Below are 25,884 nucleotides of genomic sequence, written 5' to 3'. Positions count from 1 at the left end.
CAAAATAGAAACAGCGAAGATGCTGCAATATCGCCCAGTTCATCCCCTTGGTACCTCTAAACCATGTCTAAAGGATTACTTTTTTTCCAAACTATCCCCAACACACCCCACAGTACAGATTCTGCAGCCTTCCCAGTCTCTTCCAGTGCTTCAGTTCCTTTCCGATTAGAAAGCTCTTATCAACCTCCAACTTAGAGCCCTTCTTTCTACAAGCTAAGCAATTCACAGTGGATGCAGAAATGAGCACATTTCTTCGCTCTCTGCAGCTTTCATGCATTTGAAGACTTCTCCCTGTAGTCTTTTCCTCATTTTTCTTCTGATTATTCTCAGTCAGTAGTAAGCACTTTGGTACCCTTAAGGATTATTAAGCCTTTTGTGTTCACTCCTCCTTTACTGGTAAAGTCATGCAACCTTGCACCATGCTGTCCAAAATTCAAGAAACCCTGATGTGAGTAAAATAGTAAGAGCTGCTGGCAATGTAACATGCATTATAGCACAAATTATTCCAAGGTGGGAGAGGAAGAACTCAAGCACCGTCATATAAAAATACTGGTAAGTATTACAGTTCAGACTTCATGCTACCATTTGCCAAAAGACAACGTGGATTCTTCCTGCTAGATCATGTAAAGTATGATGTGTGTTATAAGAGTTTTCACATTTGGATTTCACTGCTTTTGGTAATATTTGAATTTCTACATCAATCATAATAGACAATTTCCCTTTACTAAATTACTATTTGAAAAGTCAACCCTAAACAAGCAACTTGGCCTGAAGAGGCCCTTTAGTTATAGAAAGCCATTGTTCCATAATTGAAAATATATACATGTAAGAATTATATGAATTATATTGCATTTTAGTGTAATTCTTACATACAAAAATACAATATATTTCAAGTATACAAAAACAATACAAGGGAGTGGAAGCATATCAACAGCTGCAGGAAGATGACACAAGCTGTTAGCCTTCAGTCGCAAGAATTATGTGAACTTAATGCCAGCAGAATGGAAAGCATCAGCTTTGACATTTAAATGCTTTGCAATCTTAACTTGCATTACACTATTGATGCTAAAACTCAGATCTGAAAGTTCAGTTGTATAAACACTCTTCATTTCAGACTTCACACAAGTTATTACCAATTCTCACTTCCTGGTTCAATAATTATACAGCCAAAACAAAATTCATTTCTAAATGAGAACACTTTCACAGCTAACCCAGTTGTTTTGTCTTTTCTCCATGTTACCATTTTTGCATTAATATTTGACCTACCTTTGCTTCTTCCATTTGCATAATGTTTGCTTGGCAGTCAGAAATGCTGTCGTTAATGTAGTCTATATTCGCAGTTAGTGATTCCATCTCTTCATTTATGTTTTGGACATTTCTATCTGCTTCACTGCCACCCCCATCCTTGATAAGCTTCTCCCTTTTCTTTGAAAGCTTTTCTCTTCTTTTTGTAAGTTCTTCACGTTGCTATTTTCCCCAAAGACATAATATTACACAAAAAGGAATTAGTAAACAAGGCATTTAAGCACCTTTTTTTTCTCCTGGCTATACCTTAACTAACATATGATTTCTATAGCAAGAATTTATACAGATGAATAAATATATTTGCGCATTATTCAATTAATGTGCTTTTTATTTACTAAGCACAGCAATCCCATGGTCCAAATGCTTACTGGAGTTGTTCAGAGCTCATTCATTGACTGCAGTAGATTCCAATCACTTTGCCTATGCCACCATCACAGCAATTCATTTACAGCAAACAAATGCACTGCTCTCTCTTTAATATGATGATACAGCCAACTGTGTGTAGTAGATCACCTACCGTAAGTAACCTGTTCATATCTGCCTCCATGTTGGAAATGGTCATCCTCTGCATAATGATATCAGTCACTCTGCGTTCAAGTAACTGCCACTTCATCCTGGCTGCCTTTGAGGAGTAAACTCTGCTTGTCACTGCTTTCCGCTGATATTTCTTTCTGTGATAAATTCAAGAGAAACATACAGCTAAGTGTAAAGTAGTCATGTTACACATTCAAATATGGAAATGAACAGGACAGAATATTTTTCACAGACAACTTAAATTTCTTGCAGGATTTCTTGATGTTTTTCACTGCACCAGACAACTACCTGCCCCCAGCCCTGAACTCTACTGAACTCTAATATACTGCATTTGAAAAACCACTATCAAACACTGTGGCATCTTGTATGATGCACCATTCAAACCAAATGCCACCTAAGAGTTGTTCCCTATTTAACAAGGGGATCTTCTTCAAACCACAGTGGAAGATCACCAGTAAACACAATGCATTAAACTGTGTTTTCCAACAAGTTTTTATTTGTACTTAAGAACGCTGCAGGCATGGGACCACCAAGGGCATTTCTCTTTAAGAGCAGATTAACTGGATTTTTAAATTTTGGGAATTCTTAATATGGCTTATTCTTTAATACCATTTTATATTATTCCACACCATATTAAACCCACAAAACTCACATTGCATTTAATACATAACAGTAGTTTGAAAACTAACAGCTACACAATATGCATCATCACAAGATTATCTGCTAGGAAGTCCATGCAATTGAGAGAGTACTAAACAGTTTTAATTCTTACCCTGTTCCATTTGTTGCGGTTACAGATAATGCTTGAACCCTTGCAACAGGAATTCTCATCTTCTGCTGTGCTGCTGTTCTTGAACCATCGTGCTCGACTGATGAGCTAGAACTTGCTTCCTGTATAGGATGCTCAGGCAGGCTCAGCTTTCGACTTACTTTTCCTGCCACTTTATCAGACAGAGGCCTTACTTGCCGACGAAGGGCTGTAACCTGAAACAGAGCGTAGAGACACAATTACCTGTCCCCAAAACTGCATTCTAAGTTACAGCAATAGAATATCAATTTGTTTTCAAAGATGCATTACTGTTTTACCACAATACCTCTTCAGTTTTGCGACGTAAGATAACTTCTTGATTTCTTTTCTGAGCTTCCAGAAGCTTGAGCTGATGCTGTGAAAAAAAAATACAAGCAGCACATGATATGTCTTCCATTATCTGCCACAAGGACTGTATTATATAAAAGAGACCTTTATCCATTAACAACAGTTTTGCAAACTTGTATTAACATGAAGAGGTCGAGTCACAATTGTTTCTTGCTCTTTCTAGTGCAGAATAAGTATTTCACTACATCAATTCACTATAAAAAAAAAAAACTTGCATGCAAGCAAGGTGGTAGCAACACTTTTGTGAAGATTTATTAATAAATTAATACTGATAGACATATTCAATAATCTTTCTATTTTCTGTTGCACTTACCACCTGAAGCTAGGAACTTAATTATCATAGAAGTCAAATCAAATTACGTGCATTTTCATCGGTGAAAATATACAGGTACATGCCTGCCTCAGTGAATGCATATACCCATGGTGTGTGCCCGCAAGCAGAAGCACATCGCAATGATACATGCTTATTCCAAATGAAAGTTCTTTATCTCTCAAGTCACCTCTCGTTTGCGTTGCTCCTTTTTAAGCTGTGCAATCTCTCTATTTCTTCTAGATTCAGTCATTCTAGCTTTCTCCTGCTCTTCTTTCATTTGTTTCATCAAGCGAACCTGTAAAGAGGTCATCACTTAGAAAAGCTGTTTGCACTGAAGTGCTGTTCCCTGCCTCCTCTCATATAGAGTTTCTTCTTCAAATTGCCATCTTCCAGTATATTACATGCTTTTAGCAATTTACCTCCTCCGTCTAATGTGTCTTCTTCACTCAGCTAACAGCTAATAAGCAGTGGAAACTTCTCCATGTTTGATACTGTAATTTCTGTTGATTAAACCTAAAAGCCACCCTTCTCCCCCAGGAATAGCCTAGTCTTCACATCTCTGTTTTCAGACTTTTAAACAGCTGACAGCAAGAATTGAATTATTGGTAGGTGAACGCACAGAAGATTTCAACCCATTTTTCAGTAAACGCTCATTGACCAACACTTCAATATACTGACACATACCTTGGTTTTCTTCATCTCTGTCACCTCCTGCTGCAATTTCTTCAGTTGCTTTTCATATTGAGACTGATTTTTAAGCAATCGTGCATGTTCCTTTTGCGCTGTTTGAAGCCTCTGCAGTTCCTTATTCATGGCTTGGAGTTTCTTTTCATATTCTGACTTGATTTTTTTTGCCTTTTCTTCTGAATAAGTCTCTACAGAACCTGGAGCAAAAGGGAGTTCTTAATCTGATTTTGTTCAGGATATTTTCACTTTGCCAGCCACAGCAGATGACTGATTCCTCTGCTTTTAGCACTGTCTGCACATCTTTGAAAAGTTTTATTTGTCTCTAGCTCCTGTCACCTGCACTGCTTCGAACTTTCCACCTTCTATGCCTTCTTGGATAAGAGATCAAGTATTATCACTTTGTTTCTGATTTTTTTTTTCACTAGACAACAAATATCTGAGTACATGAAGACACAGATACACACATGCTTGTTCGCACAGATGTGCACAAGATCATAACAACAGTCTTGAGAGCCATCAAGCCTAATATCCGTTTTCTGGCACTGATCAGAAGGGAAAGTATAAGGAAGAATAAGGGAACAGCAAAAGCATATAAAGTACATAACTACAAAGTATATTAGTATGATTTTAAAAAGAAAGAATCAAACAAAATGCTTCCCCCAGTACTCCCCTGAAGTTCAGCTATTTATGACTTAGGACTTCCTGACCCAGAGTTAGTTTTTCATCTCAATATGATTACATATTCAAAAGAGTTTGGTCAGTAAAACATCTCTTCGAGGACACTAATCCTAGTGCTTACTTGTATGCAAATCAAAAGAAAGGTGGGGAAGCAGGAAAGTACTTTTAATTCAGGAAATATTTCAAGGACTACATTAAAATGAGAGCTCCTAGAAAATTGAAAATGCTTATTCAAACAAATCAAATACCAGTTAGGAGCAGTATATTTTAAAGAACAATCTCTCTCAAGTCTGGTAGAAACTAGAATGCGTAAAGTACGATTCACTGGCATTATGGGTACAAACCTGTTCCTCTTTTCTGCAATTTCTTATCCCATTTGAAAAGGGAAGTGAGGGAAGTAGCAAACAATTCAGTGTGAATATCTTACACAACATCTAGATTTAAATGATTTTGTACTTCTTACCCAAGTTTTGAAGAACCTGATCTCTTTCAAGCTGAGTGTCTCGAATCTTATGTTGTAGCATCATTAGTTTCTCTTCATATTGTTTTTTCAGCGTTTGCAACCTTCGCTGGCTGTTCTCTAACTCATCTATCAGTTTCTGCTTTATGGCTATTTCACAGGTGATATTTGCCAAGTCAGCTTGATAATTTTCTAAAATAAAGAGATTTGAGTAATTAAAAATTAGAGACAGTGAAAATCAGTAACTATAGATACCCCCTGCAATGTTAGGGTCATTTACCGACATGTAAATTGTGCATTGGAGAATTCTACACAAAGCACAATGTAGCAAGTGAAACTATTATCTGCAATTCATGATAAAGTCTCCACCTTAAACACTCTCCCCATCCTAGAACTGAGAAAGAGATAAGGAAAGATCTCTCTCATTGGATCACAGCTGCCTATATGTTGTAACTCTTCACATTTAGATCTCAACATCAGCAATCTGTCCTTCCCCATACAAAAGTTGCACAGGCTGCGAGACTTCAATTACATCTCAGGCCTGGAGAATAACTGTCATTCATAAAGGCAGCAGATTATAAAAGGAAAATTTGACTGCTGGCAGACTCCAAGGGGAGACTTTCCCTTCTCTAGTTCTTAGAAAATTACAGCCAAAATTCTGAGAAGAGAGGAGCCACCTCAATCATGGAAGTGGAATGGTGAAGGGAACAAGAGAAGTAGGAGGAAAAAGTGAGGGAAAAAGGACTAACCCACATGTTAATTTTATAAAAGTTTAATTGATTTCTTTAATCAATTACATCCTTTTTTGGATTAAGATTATGTGCCCCAGAATAAAGATGTCAGTTGAGGATTTATTTTTTTTTTCCAGGTTCTGCAACTCTTGATAACAGTTTGCGTGACTCTCAAACAAGAAGGAACCAACAGACTTGGCTTGCCCATTTGGCCTTACTCACATGAGAGAATTGCTGGTGATGCTGTCTCTGACTCTAGCAGTCCTAATTTGCATGCCACGCACAAACCAGCTGTTAATGCTTCTACATAAAGCCACAGCCTCTGAAAATGAGGCCTTTCAAAATTAAATCCTACCAATTTCCAAATTAGCTGAATGGGAGCTATCACCTTGGTGATTAGTCTCAAGACATAAAAATAACCCAGCACTTAACACATTTCTTCCTTAGTTAAGGTTTATCAAACACCTGATGGCCTCTGGTCAATTTTAAAGCCAATATGGAGACACTTGATCAGACGTATATTACATGTTTTAGCACCATAACCAAAAAATAATTCACTGGACATACAATCCACAGAGAATTATGGACAGTGGGTTAACAGCATGCAATCATTCCTACCAAAACCCAAGAAATGACAGATAGTATTTTGTAAAATTCTACAAAATAGTGCATTGACATCACCTTTTTCATCAGAGTCAGAATCTGATTCATCTGAGCTTTCGACAACTTCCATGTCATCTTCATCCTCATCATCTTCCTCTTCTTCATCCTCATGATCACTTACTTCCTGAACTTCCTCCTACAAAACAGAAAGATGTTGAAGCACATCCACACTTTTCCATCCCCAATCACTTGTGACTATCACTGTGAAGCCACAGTATTCACCTGACCCATTCCTAATTTCCTTTCTATAACCTTGTAAATCTTTAAACAGACAATGAACTTAAATAAATACTTACTGCTTCCAATTCATTATTCTCTCTCTCCGAGGTGCCTTTTTCATCTCTCTTCTCCTGCTCGTTATCTGTGTTATCCTCTTTAACGCTAGCAGAAGAGGTACAGACACAAAATACTCACAAACTGAAATGGCATGTGCTTCCCATCCCCCAAACCAGTAAGTTGTAATTCCAAATAAAGATGAAAACCAAAGTGTAGTTAGACAAAGTTACAGGTGTTGGGCATGGGTAAAACACAACTTCCAATCTCCCACAGATAAGAAAATAATGCTTAATTATTCTTAATCTTACAAAATAATATTAATGATTAGCACATTGTTTTAGGGCATATTGCACAACTAGGACATTCAGAATATACGTCTTCATACAGCAGTACGTATTTTGCATGGAAGTTGCAGTGTACCCAGAATAGCTTTTACAAAACAGACAAAGAACATTGTGCGCAGGTACAACAGACATTATAGGTATTGCTACGCTCTCAAGCTATAACAGAGCCTACTGTGCTTACATTTATCTGAAAATTTATGTATATACCTTAAATGATATTCTAATTTATCATTCTATAACTACTCTTTTGATCAGTTATCTACTTTGACATCAAGGGAATGCTCAAAATAGGCATTGATACAACAACAAAGAGTTAAGAAATACTGACTTCTTGCGATAGGACTGTCCATCTCAAAAAGAAACTTTTCCCAACTATTAAGATTACATTTTAGTATATTTCCATGCTTTTGTTTTTCAGACTATGGTTCAAAACTTATTTACTCTATATTCTTTCCTCTCTTGGCAACCTGAACTGTAGTGACGGCTTATGCAAATTACAGCAGGGGGGTTTTTTGTTTTGTTTTAAAGGTTTGGTGTATTAGCCATTAAGACAAGTTTTAACATTTTTAAGTGCACATTTGAGACATCATAGGCAAATGTAAAATTCAAAAATCAATGGCACTCTCCAAATTGTCATGGACCAAAAATCAGTTCCTCTAGTGCTACATGTGCAAAACCTGAACCATCCCCAACAGCTGGGAAATTGTGATAGAACAGGGCTAGACACCATAGGGGGTAATAATAAAAAATGTGGTTAGGACTGCATAATGCAGAATCCACCTCATGTAACTTCAGCTGCATAAAAGTTTGGCAAGTTATGTGCTGTCACTGATCAGGTAGGGTAACTACGAATGCACATCTTCCTCCACTGACACCAAAAAAAGCTCAGAGTCAAGGTCTAACTCTTAAACAAAACTAATACTCAGTGCAGTGACAAGAAATGTTCAGCAGATTTGACACACTATAGTTTGACAAATGACACCTAAAAGCTACCTTTAAAACAGAGCTCTACTCTGAAGAGTTCAGTAATACAGCACTTCTGTGCACACACAATTTTTTGTTATACCATTTTAACATGCTCAGTGCTAACTGGTTCCTTCTGCCCCACCCATCACCAGTGAAACCAAATCCAGCCACAGCTGACCATGTGCAAGGCAGAAAGCTTTTGCCTGGACTATCTGGATCCATGCAGCAGCCGGGAAGACTGAAAGTAAAAAGCCTAACCAGATTTGTACAGGGAAAAAAATGCCAAACAGGGAACACTGAGCCATGCAATCTCATTTCTGCAGATTCTCATCTCAGCCCATATGTTTGGGTTTTGTTGGTTAATAAGCCTAAATGATAACAGATCTTAGCTGCAATCTTTACAGAGATCGAGGCAAATCCCCAGTTTCCCTTCTGCCTGCATACAGCATGGAGCTCACCACTACAGAGAATTTCTGTTCTGCCTAATAAAGGGGAGGAGAAGGAGACAGGAGGAAGGAGAGCCAGCAGCTCTCCCATGCAGAACTGTACTGCTTAATTTGTGTGCTACTGATCTGTGGATTCACTTCATCTGCATAAGTTCAGTGGGGGTTTTTCGGATCAAAGTAGACAGCTGAAAAATAAAAGCTCTGTAACTTGCATTTTTAATGACAGTATATTTCTCTTTTTAGAGCCCTCAACTGAACTGCTCTGTATGACTAACTACTTTATCTACTGCTTTGGCTGAAACTGAACAGAAGAGACAGTCAAGGCTACAGTCACATGCTTTCAAAAATAAAAGCAGCACACTTAACTGAGGTGTGAAGGTCCAAGACCTTCTTGATCTCACATGCCAAAATTATTATAGTCGTATACTGCCTGCTATACATTCCATACCACATGAGCTTTTGCGCCTTCCTCCTGCCTTTCATTCCATACAGGCCATGCAAGAAAGAAGCCTACTTAATTCTACAGCGATTCCCAAGGACACCACCTCCCCACAAACGCTTGCTCAACATTGCAATCCCAGAGTTAACCTCAATTCCACAACAGAGGTTTCTTCCAGTTAAAACACTCGTGGAAAGTCAAAACACAGGAAAGACTTTTGAAAAGCCAAACTAACTACTCTTGAAGTACCTATGAATCTGCCCAACTTCTTTTCATGTATGACAACCAGTTAATTGAAATGACAGGTAATTAAAAACCTGGGAAATATTCCAACCTTCTTTCTTCTTGACTGCTTTCCTCAAGTTTCTGTAGCCTTCAAAAGCACGAGGTACAGTATTGGAAGGCCAAGCCAATGAAGGACAAACCAGACAGTGAAAAGCAAAAGTGATAAGAAGGTAAAAAAAATGATATATGAGCTTGTGGAGTTTAAAATGAAATTTTAAAAGATACCATCAAGAGACAACAAGTAGTAAAAAGGCAATACATTTGCACAGTTGGAAAGTAAATAGAAAACAAAGAAGAAGCATTTGTAGGTTAACTAATCTGTCACTGTCAACAATTATAAATTCAAGTTACACTAAGGAAGATGTTTCAGATATAGACAATATATTTCACTTTGAGTATTATTTCTAATATGGATTAAAAAAAAAAATCTCTTAGCTCTAGAAAAAGCTTTCTGCTCTTTTGCCACCTAAAATTGGCAGATAAAATACTGAAAATTGCAAGATGTACTGCCATCGAACCAAAGTGATATATCCACAGGAACAGATCAGGAAAAAAACAACATACTAATTTTATGTATGCTGATACCATATTGTAATATAAAATAGTAATGAGAAATTTTTAGTACTAATATTCTAAATCATATATTCTGAATATAATTCGTATAAAAATCTTAAAAGTGCATTTTTTTTTTGCTTGGGGTTTTGTTGTTTGGTTTTTGATAAAAAGCAGAAAATTGCAGTTTGTTTTTCTGGGATTCAGGAAATACATGCCAATGATTGCTTGTTATTTTTTCATAAATTAACAAAAAATATGCATCAGAAGCAATGAGATGGACAAAATGTTAGTATTTTTACTTGTACTTTTTCCTCTTGAACAAATGTGGATGTATCAGTAAAGAAACATCTGCATGACTTGCGTAAGTGTAGAGATGGCTTAAATGTCAACAACTATTGAATTCCTCATTTTCCCATCATGAGCAAGTTTTGAGCAAGAGCTTTTGCTGCCTTTTCACCTTATACTGCCTGCCATCTTCCTTCAGTATCAGCTAGGAGCTAACATGCTGAACCCCCTGTAAATTTATCACTAATTTAGTTTAATAAAGGTTAGGGAAGCCAAAAGACAACAGTCAAAAAAGGTTACCAGGTATGTAAGGCTGACTAACAATTGAAAGGGACATGGGAGGTTTGCTCTGGAGCTTCTGGTGAGTAGGTCACGCCATGGGACACTAATCAAGCATGTCAGTATTTCAGTAGCCAGAACATTACTGCTGTGTAAACTTTTTCCGATAAACTTTATGACAGATGCTTATTAAAGGCTACAGATATATAGCAGTACATACCTGCTGCTCATTCAGAAACTGGCTCTTAGATCTTCAGGCTAGCTCACAATAATTTAGATAAGTTGCATGTATTTAAAATTACACACCTTTCATCATACTGACCCCATAACCAGGAAACAAACAGATCAAGAAAGGTAGCAGATAGGGCAGAACTAGTAACTAGGCTCATTGATCCCATTGTAATAGGAAAATGCTAGTTAGACAATTTTAAATGAACAGCAACCCTAAAAAGAAATAGTACAGTAAAAGCAGCTAAATGCCTGTAGAAGACAGAAGTAGAGCAAAGAATCCCTATCGAACTGCAGGGTAAACCGTCCCTGAAATCTCAATAGAATAAAAATTCGTAGCTGAGCACGGACTTTGCATTTCATTAATTAGATAGAAGCACTGAAGGCAAAACATATGACAGGCTATATGCATAAGCTCTCAAATTCTAACATTTCTTAGCTTCCAAGGAGTTTTTCTCCTAACATATGCACCTCAGGAATTTATAAATATTTATTACAAAGCAGTCTGCTTTGGGCCAATAGATATATTCAAACCTTACCAGCACTTTAAAGAGTATGATCCCATTCTATAGAACACAAGACTCATTTTAAGATGGAGGCTGGAACATCAAGAGGTCTCTTCCAGCTTAATTTTTTCTATGGTTCTCTAATTCTATAATGCTAGGATAGAAAACTGATCTCAAAAATAGCTTATGGTAAGTAGTCCCTACTTGTGGATCAGACCACTTGGCTATCCCATTCACAACATTATTGGCCTGGTGTGAGCAAGTGTGAGACATAGAAGCCTCTTTCAGAAGAAAAGAAGAAAGAAAACCCAGACATAAACAGCCATGTGTTTTACTTACTGCTGTACGTGGGGTAAAATTTCCCAATTTTTTTTTTTTTTTAAGTGATTATGTCCTACAATAAGAGGTATTACTCAATATATCTGGTAATCTTTATCTGTTTTCTAGTCACAATCCTGTCTGCTACCTGATACTCAGGCCCCAACCTAACAATTGGGGCTCTATCTAAGCATGTATTTAAATTCATGTTTGATTTTAAAATGTGTTGAAACATACAAAATCAAATCTCTCTGTTCTGGTATTTATGGTTAAAAAACCCAAACATATTGAAGTGTTTGGCTGAAGAGGTGCCAAAAGATTCTGCTGATTTCATTTAATACTTCCACCCTCCTCTCAAGGTCCTACAAACATGACACATAAAATCTATTAAAATCCCCATAAAAGTATAAGAGTTTCCTGAAAAATGATACGCAATGGAAGAATCTAGTTGTTATTAAAATGAATGTTCTCTACAATATCAGACATTTGTGTGGTGAATGGATTTATAGATATATAACCTCAAATAGCAGATATCACCAACTCAATTCTACTTCATACTTCAACTGTATTTCAGGCTTATACTGTTTTAGTTTTACTTTTAACTTGAAGAAGTCTAAAGGGACATTAGTAGCAAGAGTAATAGATTAGAAGCATGGAAAATTTCAAGGAAAAGGGAAAGATTTCTTATGGAATCAGAGTCTTAAAGTACACAAACAGATTCTTGCTGTACTAACTGCTGTCTGAACAGGCATTTATATCAATGTCTATGAGGATTTTAGTAGATGAGAAGTTGGACAGCAAAAACCAGCAAAGCATGATGTTGCAGAGAATTAGGAAACCTCAAATTAAAAACATTCATAAAAGCAGAAGATAAAGCAAAAGAAGCCATTCCAAGAGCTACTAAAGAATTCCCAGCTATTCAGAATATCATTTCTTCAGAAAGCTGTTTCAGTCTTGACACATGGTAGAAAAAAACTTTATAACTTTTGTTTTTGAAAACTTCTGTTGAATTTCAGATGCATTTTTAAAAATTAAAAAAAATAAATCAACATTTATGGAAAGCACCTGTGCTTTTACTATTATGCATGATTATATAGAAAAATTCATTACAGCGGAGACATTCACTCTACAAATACTGCATCATCTTCACTGAAAGAAAGATGCAAACGAAAAACATTTATAACTTCAGTGTGTAAAAGGGTTTGAAGGAACAGCCGTTTAGGATCCAAACCCTTACAGCAACAATGAGTGAATTTTAAAGTCTCAGTGGTTAAAAAAAAATACATCTCTACTAATAAAGAGAAAACAAATAGCATTATAATTCATACACCACCTCTTTTTCTTTTTCCTTTCTTTTTTTTTCAGCTTTTCTAGATCTTTCTTGGCTATATCTAGAATTTCCATTGTCTCTTTCTCTGAAGAAAGCATAGAAGCAGAAAATGCTGATGGTCCACCAAAGTACGTGGATCTCGTTGAAGCTCTTGACAAGTTGCGTCGAAGATTCTCATTCACTGCTTCACTTTCTAATAATTTTGCTCTTAAAAACAAGAAGAATTGTAGACCATGAATGACAACTATTACTAATCCATGAGTTGTATACTCTTTGTCATCTGTAGTTGTGATGCATTACCTTCAGTTTAAAATGAAACTACAAAACAAGGTGAAGTCTCACAAAACAGAATTGTAGTAAATCCCTTGATGAGACCATTTTACACAACAGTGATGTGTATTGTACGTATATCATATACCCAAGACAGAATACATATAAATATAAATGTCTGTATAAATATACACACAGATATATATATATATATCTGCATACACTGTATGTATGAACACATTACACAAAAGCTACAATATTATGTAGCTCTAATACTAATTGGGAATAGGTCAGGTATTTTTATTTCTTTATTTCTTGGACGTATGTCATGCAAAAAATTATCTAAAATATCTAATACATTTTTAAAGGAAAGCAGACGCTTTTTCTTTAACACTAAGTTGTAACAAGTAATTTCTCAGTACGGTCATCTATACACAAAGTTATAAAACAACCATTCCAAGTTTTGCTGTCCTTTGTGCAACAGTATCACGTCATGATCATTATTTAGGCAACATCTTACTCTCACTTCTACTGTCAGCTTCATCTTTAACATTTTAATTTTCTGTTGCCAGGAGCAACACCAGATAGCCTTCGAAGCTGAAGGACCACTGTCATAAAGTAATCCCGACGCAGGAAAAGAGCTGAAGTATTTACTTGCTAACAGTTTTTGTTTGTGGGTTTGTTTGGGGTGTTTTTCCAATAAAAATTGTTCAAATACATATTATGCAAATACCTGAGATCTTCAATTTCCTTGATATAGTTATGAATCATGTTGCTAATTTCTTCATTTCCTTCTCCTTTGAAGGACAGAGAGATAGAGGTGGTGGGGAAAAAAGAAAGATTGAGAAAGGACAATAGTATAAATATCTGAACACAGCTAGGCACAAGGAACCAGCAAAGAGTAACAGTCATATGGACTACACGTTTAGATCTTAGCTGATCTGCAAAATATGCTTCCTCCTTCAGCTGCACTAAATTTTTTGTTCCTCTGCATCGTATGATCAGGATTATTACAAGTAACTTTTTCATTTCATTTGTTTTCCATATAAGCACCTTTTAACGATGCACGTATCCTAAATCAAAAGTAACCTGACAAACGGTGCACTGTAAGAACAATGCAGTCACGGTAAGTCAATTGATTGATTATTCTATGAGGTGAAAAGCAAGCCAACATTCCACCATGTCCAGGTCCTCACCCAAAGCAAAATATTAAGTCCATGTATAGCTAAGCATACAAGTAATTCCTATACAAAGGTATTATTTCATGTTGCTCGTAGTCCTAAATGAATGGTCAAATCAGGGTACCAAACTATTTCTATTAATAGAAGTCTCCAGAAACAGAGGAAAGAATTAGATGTGGGCCTGTCCCTGCCAAAGCAGGTCCTGCATTACTATTACAAAGGCATCACTTCATTCCAAGGGAGCCATGAAGCAAGAGTATGTAACTGATTTAAGTCCATGAATTTAATTAAGCAGTTTACACACACGCACAACACATCCACGGCATACCTGCTCTGGCTAGCACTTGGTTGGCCTGATCACTCATAAGTTGTGTTATTCTGGCTCTCAGTGCATCAATAGTCTCTTGCATAGCTTTAATTCTAACACGCAGGTTGTTGTTTTCTGTTTGTAGCATTGCATTTTCATGAAACATGTCATTGATGCTTTCAACGCCTTCTTCATCTATAATCCTTTTACCCTTAAGAAAGTAAATATATTTTACTACTAGTAAAGGCTGACCTACACATGAAAAGGTTTTAACTTGGCAAAGGCAATTCACAGATTACTTGAAATTCCAAATAGGTACTCATAGCAAAAGACAATCTTCTCTCAAAAAGTTTAAAACAGTGGATAAATGGATAGTTTTCAAAACATGGATGTCTGGCCAATGCCTTAGCATTTGGGTCCTGTGTAAATGCACGTCATTCCATCTTAGTCTGAAATAGGAGTTCTTGAAGAGGTTAAGAAATGAGAAGGCAAGCCTTTATCAAATCAGGATTCTATCTCAAGGATAATAAAGGAGGACGACACTGTTTGGTAACCACATTTATTGCTGAAAACATTATTTGTTTAAAATTTCAGGAAGAAGTGCGCATAGCGTAATATGAGTATGTGGGTTATATAATTTAAAATGTATAAACATTGGTTTAGCTGTCTGGTAAGTTTTTAAAAGCAATACACAACTGTTCATATTCATTTATGTGCAAACCTAAATTGTGGTTGGTTTTGCTTTGGAAGTGACTATTTCTCATTGCTGAGCATGACAAGGTCAATTTTTGCCTTTCAAAAAGTAAATAGCATGCAGCATCTGTTGACGTCATTAGCATTCATTGATGTATCTTTTCTCTGGGGATGCAATCTAAGTTTTCTAAAAACAATTGGTAAACAACACTTCTAATTCCAGTGATTAAGTTACTGTTGCTATTCAAATTTTTTTAGTGTATGAAGTGGAAGTAGCCAACAGAAAAACAAGCATTTTAAAGCAGAAGTACTCGTAAGAGGATAAACTTACTGTTTTGTATTCCATTAGTTCCATCTGTAGCCGTGTAATCTCACTGCGCAATGCATTTATTTGTTGACTAGCCCTATCCTGATTAACCATCACCTTGTTCTTGATGTTCCGTGCCCGATTGGCATACTTTAATGTGTTCAAGGTTTCCATGAAGTCTCGATCTGAAGGGCTCACACACGCTATCATGAGTGTTTGACTGCAAGTTACAAACATAGGTCAGCATTACACATCAAGAACAAAAAGAGTAGAGAAGCTAACAGATTTTCAAGTAGAAAGTGAAACAAGAATAGTGACTTCATAACATTTGTGAAAAATATTCCTCTAATCATAGAATCATTTAGGTTGGAAAAGATCATCAAGTCCAACCGTTAACCTAGCACTGCCAAGTCCACCACTAAACCATGTCCCTAAGCACCACACCTACACGTCTTTTAAATACCTCCAGGGATGGTGACTCCACCACTTCCCTGGGCAGCCTGTTCCTGTGCTTGACAAGCCTGTCGGTGAAGAAATTTTTCCTAATATCCAAACTAAACCTCCCCTGGCACAACTTGAGGCTGTTTCCTCTTGTCCTGTCACCTGTTACTTGGGAGAAGAGACCAACAGCCACCTGGCTACAGCCTCCTTTCAGGTAGTTGTAGAGAGCAATCAGGTCTCCCCTCAGCCTCCTTTTCTCCAGGCTAAACAACCCCAGTTCCCTCAGCCGCTCCTCATCAGACTTGTGCTCCAGACCCTTCACCAGCTTCATTGCCCTTCTCTGGACACGCTCCAGCACCTCAATGTCTGTCTTGTAGTGAGGGGCCTCACAGTAGAAGACTGTCAGCCATAAAGTTCAGTACTGTCACATTTTGTATCACTCTAGCAGAGCATAGGAAATGCTAGGTCATTGTTCTACATGTAAAATTTTACAAGCGATTAATTGGTATTCCTATAAATTTCATATTATATTCAGTTTGCTTAATCATACATAAACTGAGATTTTAAGCCCTAAAGATCCACCTAAAGTCCTAGACAGTGATTTGGATCACACAGTAGTCAGGACTGCCTACTTTCATTAATTCCTCAGGTTCCTGCCCTCTTAATGTAAGCTTTGCTTGAATGCTCATCTCTATTGCCCACACATGCACACAACTGCCTAAGGTCCATCTACCTTGTGTTCTACAGAGATCCAAACTGCCTGAATTTTCCATTGCAAATTATCTCCTATTCTCTAACAGGAGCCCAAAAGCTAGTACTTGCCCTTAGTACATCTGGCTATAACTAGTTATTCTATCTTTCATACCACCACTGCTTAGAGCACTTCCATAAAAAGCAGCAGGACCTGAGCTCGAGGCCCAAGAGAGCTATGAACAGCCATCTTCCTTTTCAGTTCCTACAACACCCTCTAGCCATCCCATCATGGGATACGCAGGGGAGAACATAGTCCCTGCTCCAAATGAAAGACTGTGCAGACAAACCAGCAAGAACCAGTGGGACAAAAGCAGAAAAAGGCAAAAATGTTCTTCATTCCAACCAAGTAGTTTCATCATTCAACAGGCAGAGATGGAGGAACCAGGATCCCTTCCCTCGCTCCCTGGAGCACGCTCTCACTTCACATCAGATGAGAACAGCCTAGAGGGGTCAGAACCAGAGCTCCAGCTGTAGATCATACTCTGAAGGTGCCTACACAGCCTAAATTCTCAACAGATAGGGGAAAACACCTACATTTGATGGACTGAGTCCTCCCCACCAAGCCTTAGAGGAATTTGCTTCTCTGTTGTATGTGAAAGCTTAGGTGGTTGCATTAGGAAGACAGCACTGTTTCCAGGCCAGTGGAGCAATATCTGCATTAGGCAAACTGGATTCTGATCTTCACCTTCCTTGATTTCAGACTGAGACAAATTAATCCCTGCAGCCCTTTGAGGCAAACAGTTACCTTCACCATACACATTGAGAAACTAAACTGGAAATAGTAACTAGCCTGAGGATATAAGAAAGATTCAGTTTCAGCAATTCTTCCTCAGACCTCCTGCATGCCTGTGTCAGTTCCCCAACTGTTTGAGTTCAGTCCTCAAAAAAAGAATATGTGAGATTAAGAACAATTTTTTAATTCTGACATCAGAATTACTTGTACTTTCAGTTCAGAAGGTGATTACTTTTCTAAAACTCCGATGACTGGTTCTGCTAGGTGTCTGTCTTGAAAACTGAATAACTTGAATTCTGCTTTCCTATCTGAATTGTATAATGAACTAGTTTTTAAAATAACTGTTCTACTCCCATTATTTTATTTTTCACTTCTTTAAAACTACTCCCCCCAAAGTTAAAGTTTTGATTTTTCATATTATACATTATAAAAAAATCCTTTCCAAAACCACCAATACCCCATATTCTTACTGGAATAATTCAAGAAACATTCATATTTAAATGTTGCTTCATATCTGTTACAGCATTATATTTAAAATCAGGATTATAGTGCAAATAGTACAATGATACAACGCTTTCATCATCATTAACTCAGAACTCATTGCAATCTAACCTGAATCATTTTTTAAGTACTTGCAAAAGAGAAACTATAATATGAACTGTAACACTTAGAATAGAATTTAGAAGGCTATGGAACAGACTAACAGGAATCTAATAATCTCATTTCCCAGAAGAAAACCAGCATATTTATTAAAATTTAGCTTCCCTACATGTTTTGGTTGTCAAAGCATGGATAAGAAAATATTCAAATTGTGTTAATATGTTAATATTCCTTAACAGCAAACTGCTAGTTTGACATGTCTTAGCATGTATATCACAAATAAAAATAGGTGGTGGTGACTGTCCACAAATTTAACATCAGGCAGAAACAGACAGAAAGAATATATCTGAATATCCGTGTAAATGCTCTGTACAGTAAACTATGTGATTTCTCCTAAAGAACAGGAGGGGGAGCAGTGGAGCTGTAAGACAGGAAAATATTTTAAAGTCAATATTTCAACAAAAGTACAATTTTAGAAGTGGTTTGAAAAAATGCTCATTAGCTACTGTATTTGATATAAAATTTAGTCAAGAAGTGTTCTTTGTAGTTACTTCTAGAAAGAGCTTAGAAGAGCTTTGCTTTTGATTTCTGCTGATTTTTTTTCATAATTCTCAAGTTTCTTCCTCCCTTAAGCACTTCTGAAAATTCTAGCCTTTATTAGCCTTTATTTTATTTGCTGGATCGTTGCTTTCCCTTGTGCAGTAGTGCTGCAGGGTGTTGCTGAAGTTCTCTCTCTGAAGAGCAGAGCACGATTTACGAATTTTCTTCCACTTCTCCCTATTCCTTTGTGAAATGCCCAGAAAACTTCCTGTCCTCCTAAAAATAGCAGTCTACCATAGTGGATTAAACAGAGGAATAAAAGTACTACCTTGCTAAAACACACTCAACTATGCTTGGGCTTTGGGCAACCTGGTCTAGTGGAGGGTGTCCCTGCCCATGGCAGGGGGGTTGGAACTAGATGATCTTTGAGGTACCTTCCAGCTGAAACCATTCTATGATTCTATGATTGATTCTGTGGTGCCTTCTGTATTTGTACATGTTAATGTTACATGTTTGCTTAAATAAAGTTTCCAGAGGCCAAAGCCTTTCTTCCTTCTCTGTGCAGCAAGTATACAGTATAGGGTCAAAATACAGTACAGATGCAAAAAGCCTCTTTAAAAATCTTTTCCCTGCATGTTTTGTATCATGACAGTAATTTATCTTTGGAACTTCCCTCCAAAAAGAGTGGCTATTTTTATCATTATTTAATGTTTATTTTACTTTCTGAAGATTATGTACTCATTCAAGTTCATTCACAATGAATATAAAAAACGATCTAGTTTTCATACCTGTTTCCCCCAAGAGAGTCTTGAAGTAGTCTTGTAAGCTTTGAATCCCTGTATGGTACATGAGTTGCCTTCTTGCTTTTATCTCCCAGTGCACTTATAACATTGCCAAGTGCCAGCTATAAAACACCAAATTATGTAACGCACAAGTTAGAATCAGTTCCTGAGTAGTTTTATTTTAAAACTAGCTGTAAACTGAGGTCTGCATATTGTGAAAAAATGAAGGTACTCTTGAAAGTTAACATAAAAATTATTTCTGAAGATTTTTTACATTTTACAATAGACATCTGTAAATTTTCATGCTATCAACAGTGAATCAGATGACTTCCAGTCTAGTATCTGCAAGTGCTAAGTGCTTATCACAATTCGTGTGCACTGTCTATTGATGTCAGTAGCAAACTAAAGTTAGAACAACTTCATGTAACAAACATTTACTTTTGACGATTATTAAAGCTGATCTCTACTTCTAGCAGTAGCTATATTATTTTTAAAATTAATTTTAATCAATCTGTTTTATGCTAGATTTAGAATAAAATATAGGGCATTTATATGGGGGAGAAAACCCCAAAATTTACTACCTCTACAGATATGAAATAAATGTTTACATCTTCATCAGATGTTCCTTAAGGCTTGAAATTATGTAGTCCATGGCTGTCCTATTTTATTGCTGAAAGGGTCTAATTCGTGTTTATAAACAACCTAACATTTGGCTGTAAAATTATTGTTAACATGCAACTGCATGCACTTCAATCATATGCCCAATTAAAGAACATTCCTCTAGATGGCACCCTGTACAGCCAGTTCTTAGTCTTGAAAACAGTCCTACTGCACCCAGCAGTTGAACAACTGCGCATACACCCCATTCTGTGACTTCTTTGAAATGTTTAAATCACTTTCAATCTGTTTCCCAAAGCTGAGGGCTGGAATTCACTGTAAATGAAAGTTTTGTGATCATAATAAGTATTACTTTTATCACATTGGTTTTTCGCCTTCGTACATTCTATATAACATAACCAAAATAACTACAGAATATAACCACTGTCATGATGGCAAGAGAATCACTAACAAAGTTTTAGCTGCAGAATACTTCTCTGGTACTACACACTAGGCCAGAAAGAGAGACACGTTTTCACATATAAAATAAACACGTATTGTTGAGTCTTTAAAAGAGAATTGCACATAGCCTCCACACAGCCAAGCAGCTCAAAACAAAGGTGTGAAACTACAATCTCCACCGATAATCACCAGCTCTACTTTTCAGTGTAGTCATAATTAAATAAAACATTTAATAGTTAATTAAAAAGACTGCATAGAGAGACAGTACATAGATAGCATCAGTTCATTTTTTCTATAAGTTAAAAAATTTATTTCTACTTAGAAGTGTTTTGCCTGGGGTTGTTTTACATTATGTTTCGTAATTATAACAAAGAACCAGCATTTATTGATCAATTAAGCTTCATTGTGCACATTTTACATGCCGGTACTCCTTGCAAACTGCTTGAGATTTTCTCCAACTGTTTGGGTCTTGACAGAATAAAAATAAAAAAATTAAAAGGAACACCTCTACAATATCTTTTAAAAGTTAGAGTAACTAACTATCTTTCACAACAGTTGTAAGTACTATAATTTGCTAGTCAGGGTCTAGTACAACCAAGAAAATGTTTGCAAGCCAGAACTCAGTAAGAATCAATATTATGTCTCATGCTACATTCCTTGTTCTGCACATGATGCATTTCTACTTTAGGGATTACTAAAGACCAGTGATCCAAAAGGGAAGGGAAGAGAAGATGGTACCAACAGCCTATGGAAACAAATTGTATAGTCTTACTAGTCCACAGTTGATGGAAATGCCTTCTTTTGCCCTTTCTCCTGTAGCTCCTGTTCGCTTTAACCTTTCAGATCCCGCTAGATCAACAAAATGGAACTTGGCAGTAAGAGTTTCAAATTCATTCATCTCAGAAGATTCAGATATTATCCTGTTATCGGTGGCATTATCCTGAAATGAAGAAGAACCCATAAAGCTTGATAAGATCTTTCACGTTAACATTTGTCTACTGCAAATTTCAATCAACATTACAAGACTACCCATTTGTAATGTTCATCTCCTTCCCTATTTACTCATTCTCTTACAACATTACCAGTATCTCTCAAAAAACTATCTCCATTTTAGTCCTACCCACTAACATATCATTCTTGAAGACCCAGCTCTAGATGCACATGAATACCAATATACCAATTACTTCTAAGTATGGGCTACAATTGTTTCAGGGCAAGGGAGAACATATATATTAAAAAACGCAAAACTCATCAGAAAGTTGGGCAACAAAATTTGTACCTTTTCTGGAATGCACACTTTAAAACAGTTGCCAAAGGAAACTGATTTAAAAAAAAAAAAGTATTGATAATATTACCATCCTAAATTACCAGCTCATAAACCTGCCAAATAACTGAAAGATATTTTTACTTTATACCTCTCTAATCCCCATCATCAGCTTCCCTGTGGCAAGATTCTTCAACTGTATTTTAGGAATTATTTTTAAGTCAGTTTTCTTAGCAGTCAGTATTCCACCAGCACTTCTGACTTCACCAGGAAATAAGGACAGCCCAGGGAATAAGGGAGAAAGAAGAGGTTCCTTTCCTTTTTTCCCCACCAAGTAAGCAGCAATGACTGGCATTTGAGGCACGCCTCCATCAGTGCAGTGAGCCTGTGCTACGGGCAGGTACCATAGCCTCATCCTCTTTCCACTTCACATCCCAAAGCACAGCAGTAAAATTATCCTTTTTCATTAAATAATCCCAAGCTTTTTTCTGTCAATTAGTGTAGCTGTACCATATGCTATGGAGATTTATTTAACTCTAAGTGTAGTTAGACCTGTTGTCATGAAAGCAACACTGAATGAGAAAAATCTTTAAATCTCTCAGTTCCTGAACTTCCTGCTCAGATACCCATTGCAGGGCAATTTCTACTTGCCCCAGCAGCACATAATAAGCATATATCAAGTGTATGCTGGATTTATATTCACATAGCCCAATCTGCAGGCTTTATTAGGAATATTCTATCACAGTAAGCATGGATAGTTTTGTTTTTTCTTTAAAAAACTCATGTATTCTGTGGCAACGATCTTTATGTCTTTAAGTAGCCCACAGCTCCCTGCGCTATTGCAAGGGGTAAGTGTGTGGCTGCAGACCAAACTGTTCTCGAAGTAGTTAAACACTTCACGCTTCTTAAGTGATCTCCTGTTGTAGCAGTTTTAGAAGAGAACAGGAATTGTGCCACTTCCAGAGACTAGACTATCACACCTTTTTGGCTATTTTGACATTTACATGGCTTGTGGATCACTCCCAGCCCTCAAAGCAATGATTAATGCATTCCTTCTCTCTCACTTAGTAAATCAAACGTACATCCAGAAACTTCTGAGAAGCACAGGCGGCGTGAATGCAGCGCGAGGAGCAGCATGCCTGTGCACTGCACGCCTGGCCGCCTGCACCCCGGGCACTGGGACCATGCACAGAGCCAACAGCCTCATCCCAGGAACCAGTTACAAAGGTCTCTCAAAACTGCTGTCCACAGACGGCAGCAACAAGAGAAGCTTAAGCTGCATCTCTCCTGACCACCTAATAGGAGCTTGTATTAATTGATATTCCAGGAGCGTTCAGAGGCCAATGTCAGGTCTAATCTCCACTCTCCTAAATACTGCAGGGAAAGAAGAGGGTGCTGTCGTCAGATTCAGGATCTAGCAACGTCCCGCTGCAGATGGTCAAATTATCTTGCTCGTATCTCCAAAAAAGAAGGAACAAAACACATTTTGACACAAAGAGAAGGCAGCCACCTACTCCTCTTTGTAACACAAGTTTTTGTTAAAAACCAGGCAGGCCTAAGGCAAGATCCTACAGGTGGCTCAGCTGGTGGGGAAGGCAGCAAGTGCACCAGCGCAGGTGGATCCCTGGACTGACAGCCTGCAGGAAATGAGGCTCACAGATGAGTTGTCTCACTCCCCAGCTGCGCAGACAGTTTTCAACAAAACCTCCAAGCAGACAGTGTCATCACGCAGTGACTCAGGTGCACTATTTGGGCTCCAGGTGTGATGCCAGTCCCTCCCAGGTGAGAAGACAGCTGCCCGCACCACCAGGTCCACAGTGTGGAAAGCAGGAAGAAGTGTTTTTAACAGGTGTATAAAGCAGGTCTACATACCACAAAGGACCAGTGAGCGACCCTCATTTTGCCTGCAAATTATTATTTGTAGTGTTAAAAAAAGCAACTGCCCCCAAAAGCACTATAAATCCACATCACTGTTCCACATGCTTAAAAAACGTGATATCTATGTGTAAAATGCAATTCTTTAAAAATTTTGATATGTTTAGAATCATCAGATTAAGCCCTCCTGAAGGTACTGTAGTTTTCAGTAGTATGGATTTATTCAGAACTCTTCTCTTTACAAGATACACCAACAACAACTAACAATAGTCACATGAAAACTTTCTACAGAACAGCTCCATGTACGTTCACAGTTTAAATTTCAGGTTAAGTGCATACACTTAACAACACATCTGAACACCAAATATACATCTATTTAAAATAAATACACTAAGCTTCAGAATCAAATGCTTTTCTACTTGCTCGTTGTTGGATATCAACCCTTAATCTGGAATATCCAAGCATTTTCAGTCAGCTGACTGCAGTCTTTAACCCACTAAGTACTACACTTAAAAATGCTTTCTCAATTAAAGACAAATTACATTTTAACTTTCTTACTCGTGCATGTTGCAATGAAATACTGAAGAAAACGCTAGAGGAGAACGGGCAGGTTCATGTAAGAATCTGCAGTTTATTGTTGCCTCTGGCTAAAGGATGGTTACATATGCACAGATTAAATCAAATTATTATAATGCTTAGCAAATTCATCGAGCATGATGATGACTGTAGCATCTTTACTAAGTGCAATTCAAATAGCAGTGGCTGCCAAAACAATATTCACATTTTGAAAAATGGTTACTAAAGTGAAGTTTAACAACAGCAAGGATACGTACAGTGTTAAACGCAGGACAAACTCTGGTTTGACATAAGTGTATAGTAAAGATAGCATGTGATCGTGAGCTCTGAACATTCATCTGAGTGCTGGCAGTGGTTCGAGACAAAGCCCCCAGCTTCAAGCACTGCATCATCTAGAAGACAGACAAGGAGTATATTGCATTGCTTGCAGTTTAAATAAAAAGTCTTCCTATAACACTTACTGTTTTGGATATAAATAACCTTTTCTCTTTGCTGTGATTTCAGTTCCTATATGCCAAAAGCACAAAGATTCTTAAATAAGCAAACTAAAAGTATCTTTTGTGGTTTCTGAAATAAAACACTTAAATCTTTGTACCCCTCTTTTTACTGTCCCCTGGTAGTAACATAGTAATCTTCCTTCCATTCACCTGTGGCAAAAATGTACAATTCCTGTACTTTTTGTACAAAAATGTACAGTACAAAACATTTGTATTCAGATTTGCAATGCACACGAATGGCAGTTTACCTCACATTAGTCATCATGCAAAGCTTTCCTGTCGCAGGTAAAACAACATATATAAGATTTGGGAGATCAGATTTACACACATGTCAAAATTTTCTCTCCCAGCAGAACTATATTGTTACCAAAGTCTGTTTCTAGCATTAAGTGAAAGTGGTATACACTTAATATCAAACATCTATCAGATTTAAATCTACAGAAACTGAAGAAAATAAATATTTCAGCTAAATTTTACAACTAAATTGTCTAAGATGCAGATGTTAGCAGTTAAAAATAGAGGTTATGCTTGCTTATCAAAACACACAAACAACATTTTTAGAATGCGCTTGGTATACTGCAGAGTAATTTATTTTCAATGATCACCTCTGATTCGCCATTCACAGTTCGGGTTGTAACACCCACTGTATAAATTCCTCCCGCTGAATCTTCATGTATTTTAATATTTGATTTTTTATTCTTTGCATCAATATCACGTGTGGTATCAAACAGATCAAGAATTTCTTCATTGTAAAGCTGAAAAAAAAAAAAAAGGCAAAAACTTATATTACTTTAGGAAGGAATTCCTCCAAAGACTAACAAGTTTGTGCAAGGCACATGCAGGAAGTTCTAAAAATCCAAATGCTAAGGCTCTCAAAAAAAAAAAAAAAAAAAATTAAAGGGGGATGCTGCAAAACATCCAAGCTTACAAGGACAACAGGATGATACAGCAGCCACAAATTAAGTCACCTGCACACCTTACTATTATGATGCCCAAAGAAGCAATAACTTCTACCACATCATCAGACCTGGGAGAAAATTCTATGGTGGGACCAGGCAAGGGGGGGCACTCGATGCCAGCAGAACAACGGCAGCAGTGGTTTCTGTGGCAGGCACCCCTGCCTTCAGGTTTGACCTTGGGCTTTTCTTTCCTTTTGTTGATTCAGTTGGCTGCACCCTCCTCCAAACACTTCAAACTCACTCCACTTGCTCTCCCTGCCATC

General features: G+C 37.2%; 1 protein-coding gene across 7 annotated transcripts in view; it reads right to left on the bottom strand.

The window, feature by feature from the left end:
- Positions 1–25,884, bottom strand: part of KIF21A (kinesin family member 21A) — a 94,641-nt gene that overhangs the window by 29,928 nt on the left and 38,829 nt on the right. For 4 of the 7 annotated variants that reach the window (XM_054849623.1, XM_054849648.1, XM_054849632.1 and 1 more), the window contains exons 4-21: positions 25,268–25,417; positions 24,423–24,557; positions 21,223–21,390; positions 19,398–19,513; positions 15,567–15,762; positions 14,564–14,753; positions 13,788–13,851; positions 12,788–12,991; positions 9,333–9,371; positions 6,824–6,908; positions 6,546–6,663; positions 5,137–5,325; positions 3,993–4,192; positions 3,496–3,603; positions 2,934–3,002; positions 2,612–2,823; positions 1,823–1,976; positions 1,267–1,467 (exon numbers count right to left, since the gene is read on the bottom strand). In XM_054849623.1, the coding sequence (XP_054705598.1) occupies positions 1,267–1,467; positions 1,823–1,976; positions 2,612–2,823; positions 2,934–3,002; positions 3,496–3,603; positions 3,993–4,192; positions 5,137–5,325; positions 6,546–6,663; positions 6,824–6,908; positions 9,333–9,371; positions 12,788–12,991; positions 13,788–13,851; positions 14,564–14,753; positions 15,567–15,762; positions 19,398–19,513; positions 21,223–21,390; positions 24,423–24,557; positions 25,268–25,417 (2,598 nt within the window). The remainder of the gene's footprint in view (positions 1–1,266; positions 1,468–1,822; positions 1,977–2,611; positions 2,824–2,933; positions 3,003–3,495; positions 3,604–3,992; positions 4,193–5,136; positions 5,326–6,545; positions 6,664–6,823; positions 6,909–9,332; positions 9,372–12,787; positions 12,992–13,787; positions 13,852–14,563; positions 14,754–15,566; positions 15,763–19,397; positions 19,514–21,222; positions 21,391–24,422; positions 24,558–25,267; positions 25,418–25,884) is intronic. The other 3 variants (XM_054849640.1, XM_054849665.1, XM_054849657.1) reach the window with 1 other exon arrangement.

The sequence above is a fragment of the Grus americana genome, chromosome 1 (genome assembly GCF_028858705.1).
Source record: "Grus americana isolate bGruAme1 chromosome 1, bGruAme1.mat, whole genome shotgun sequence".
NCBI lineage: Eukaryota > Metazoa > Chordata > Aves > Gruiformes > Gruidae > Grus > Grus americana.
This window is presented reverse-complemented; position numbering and strand designations above follow the sequence as displayed.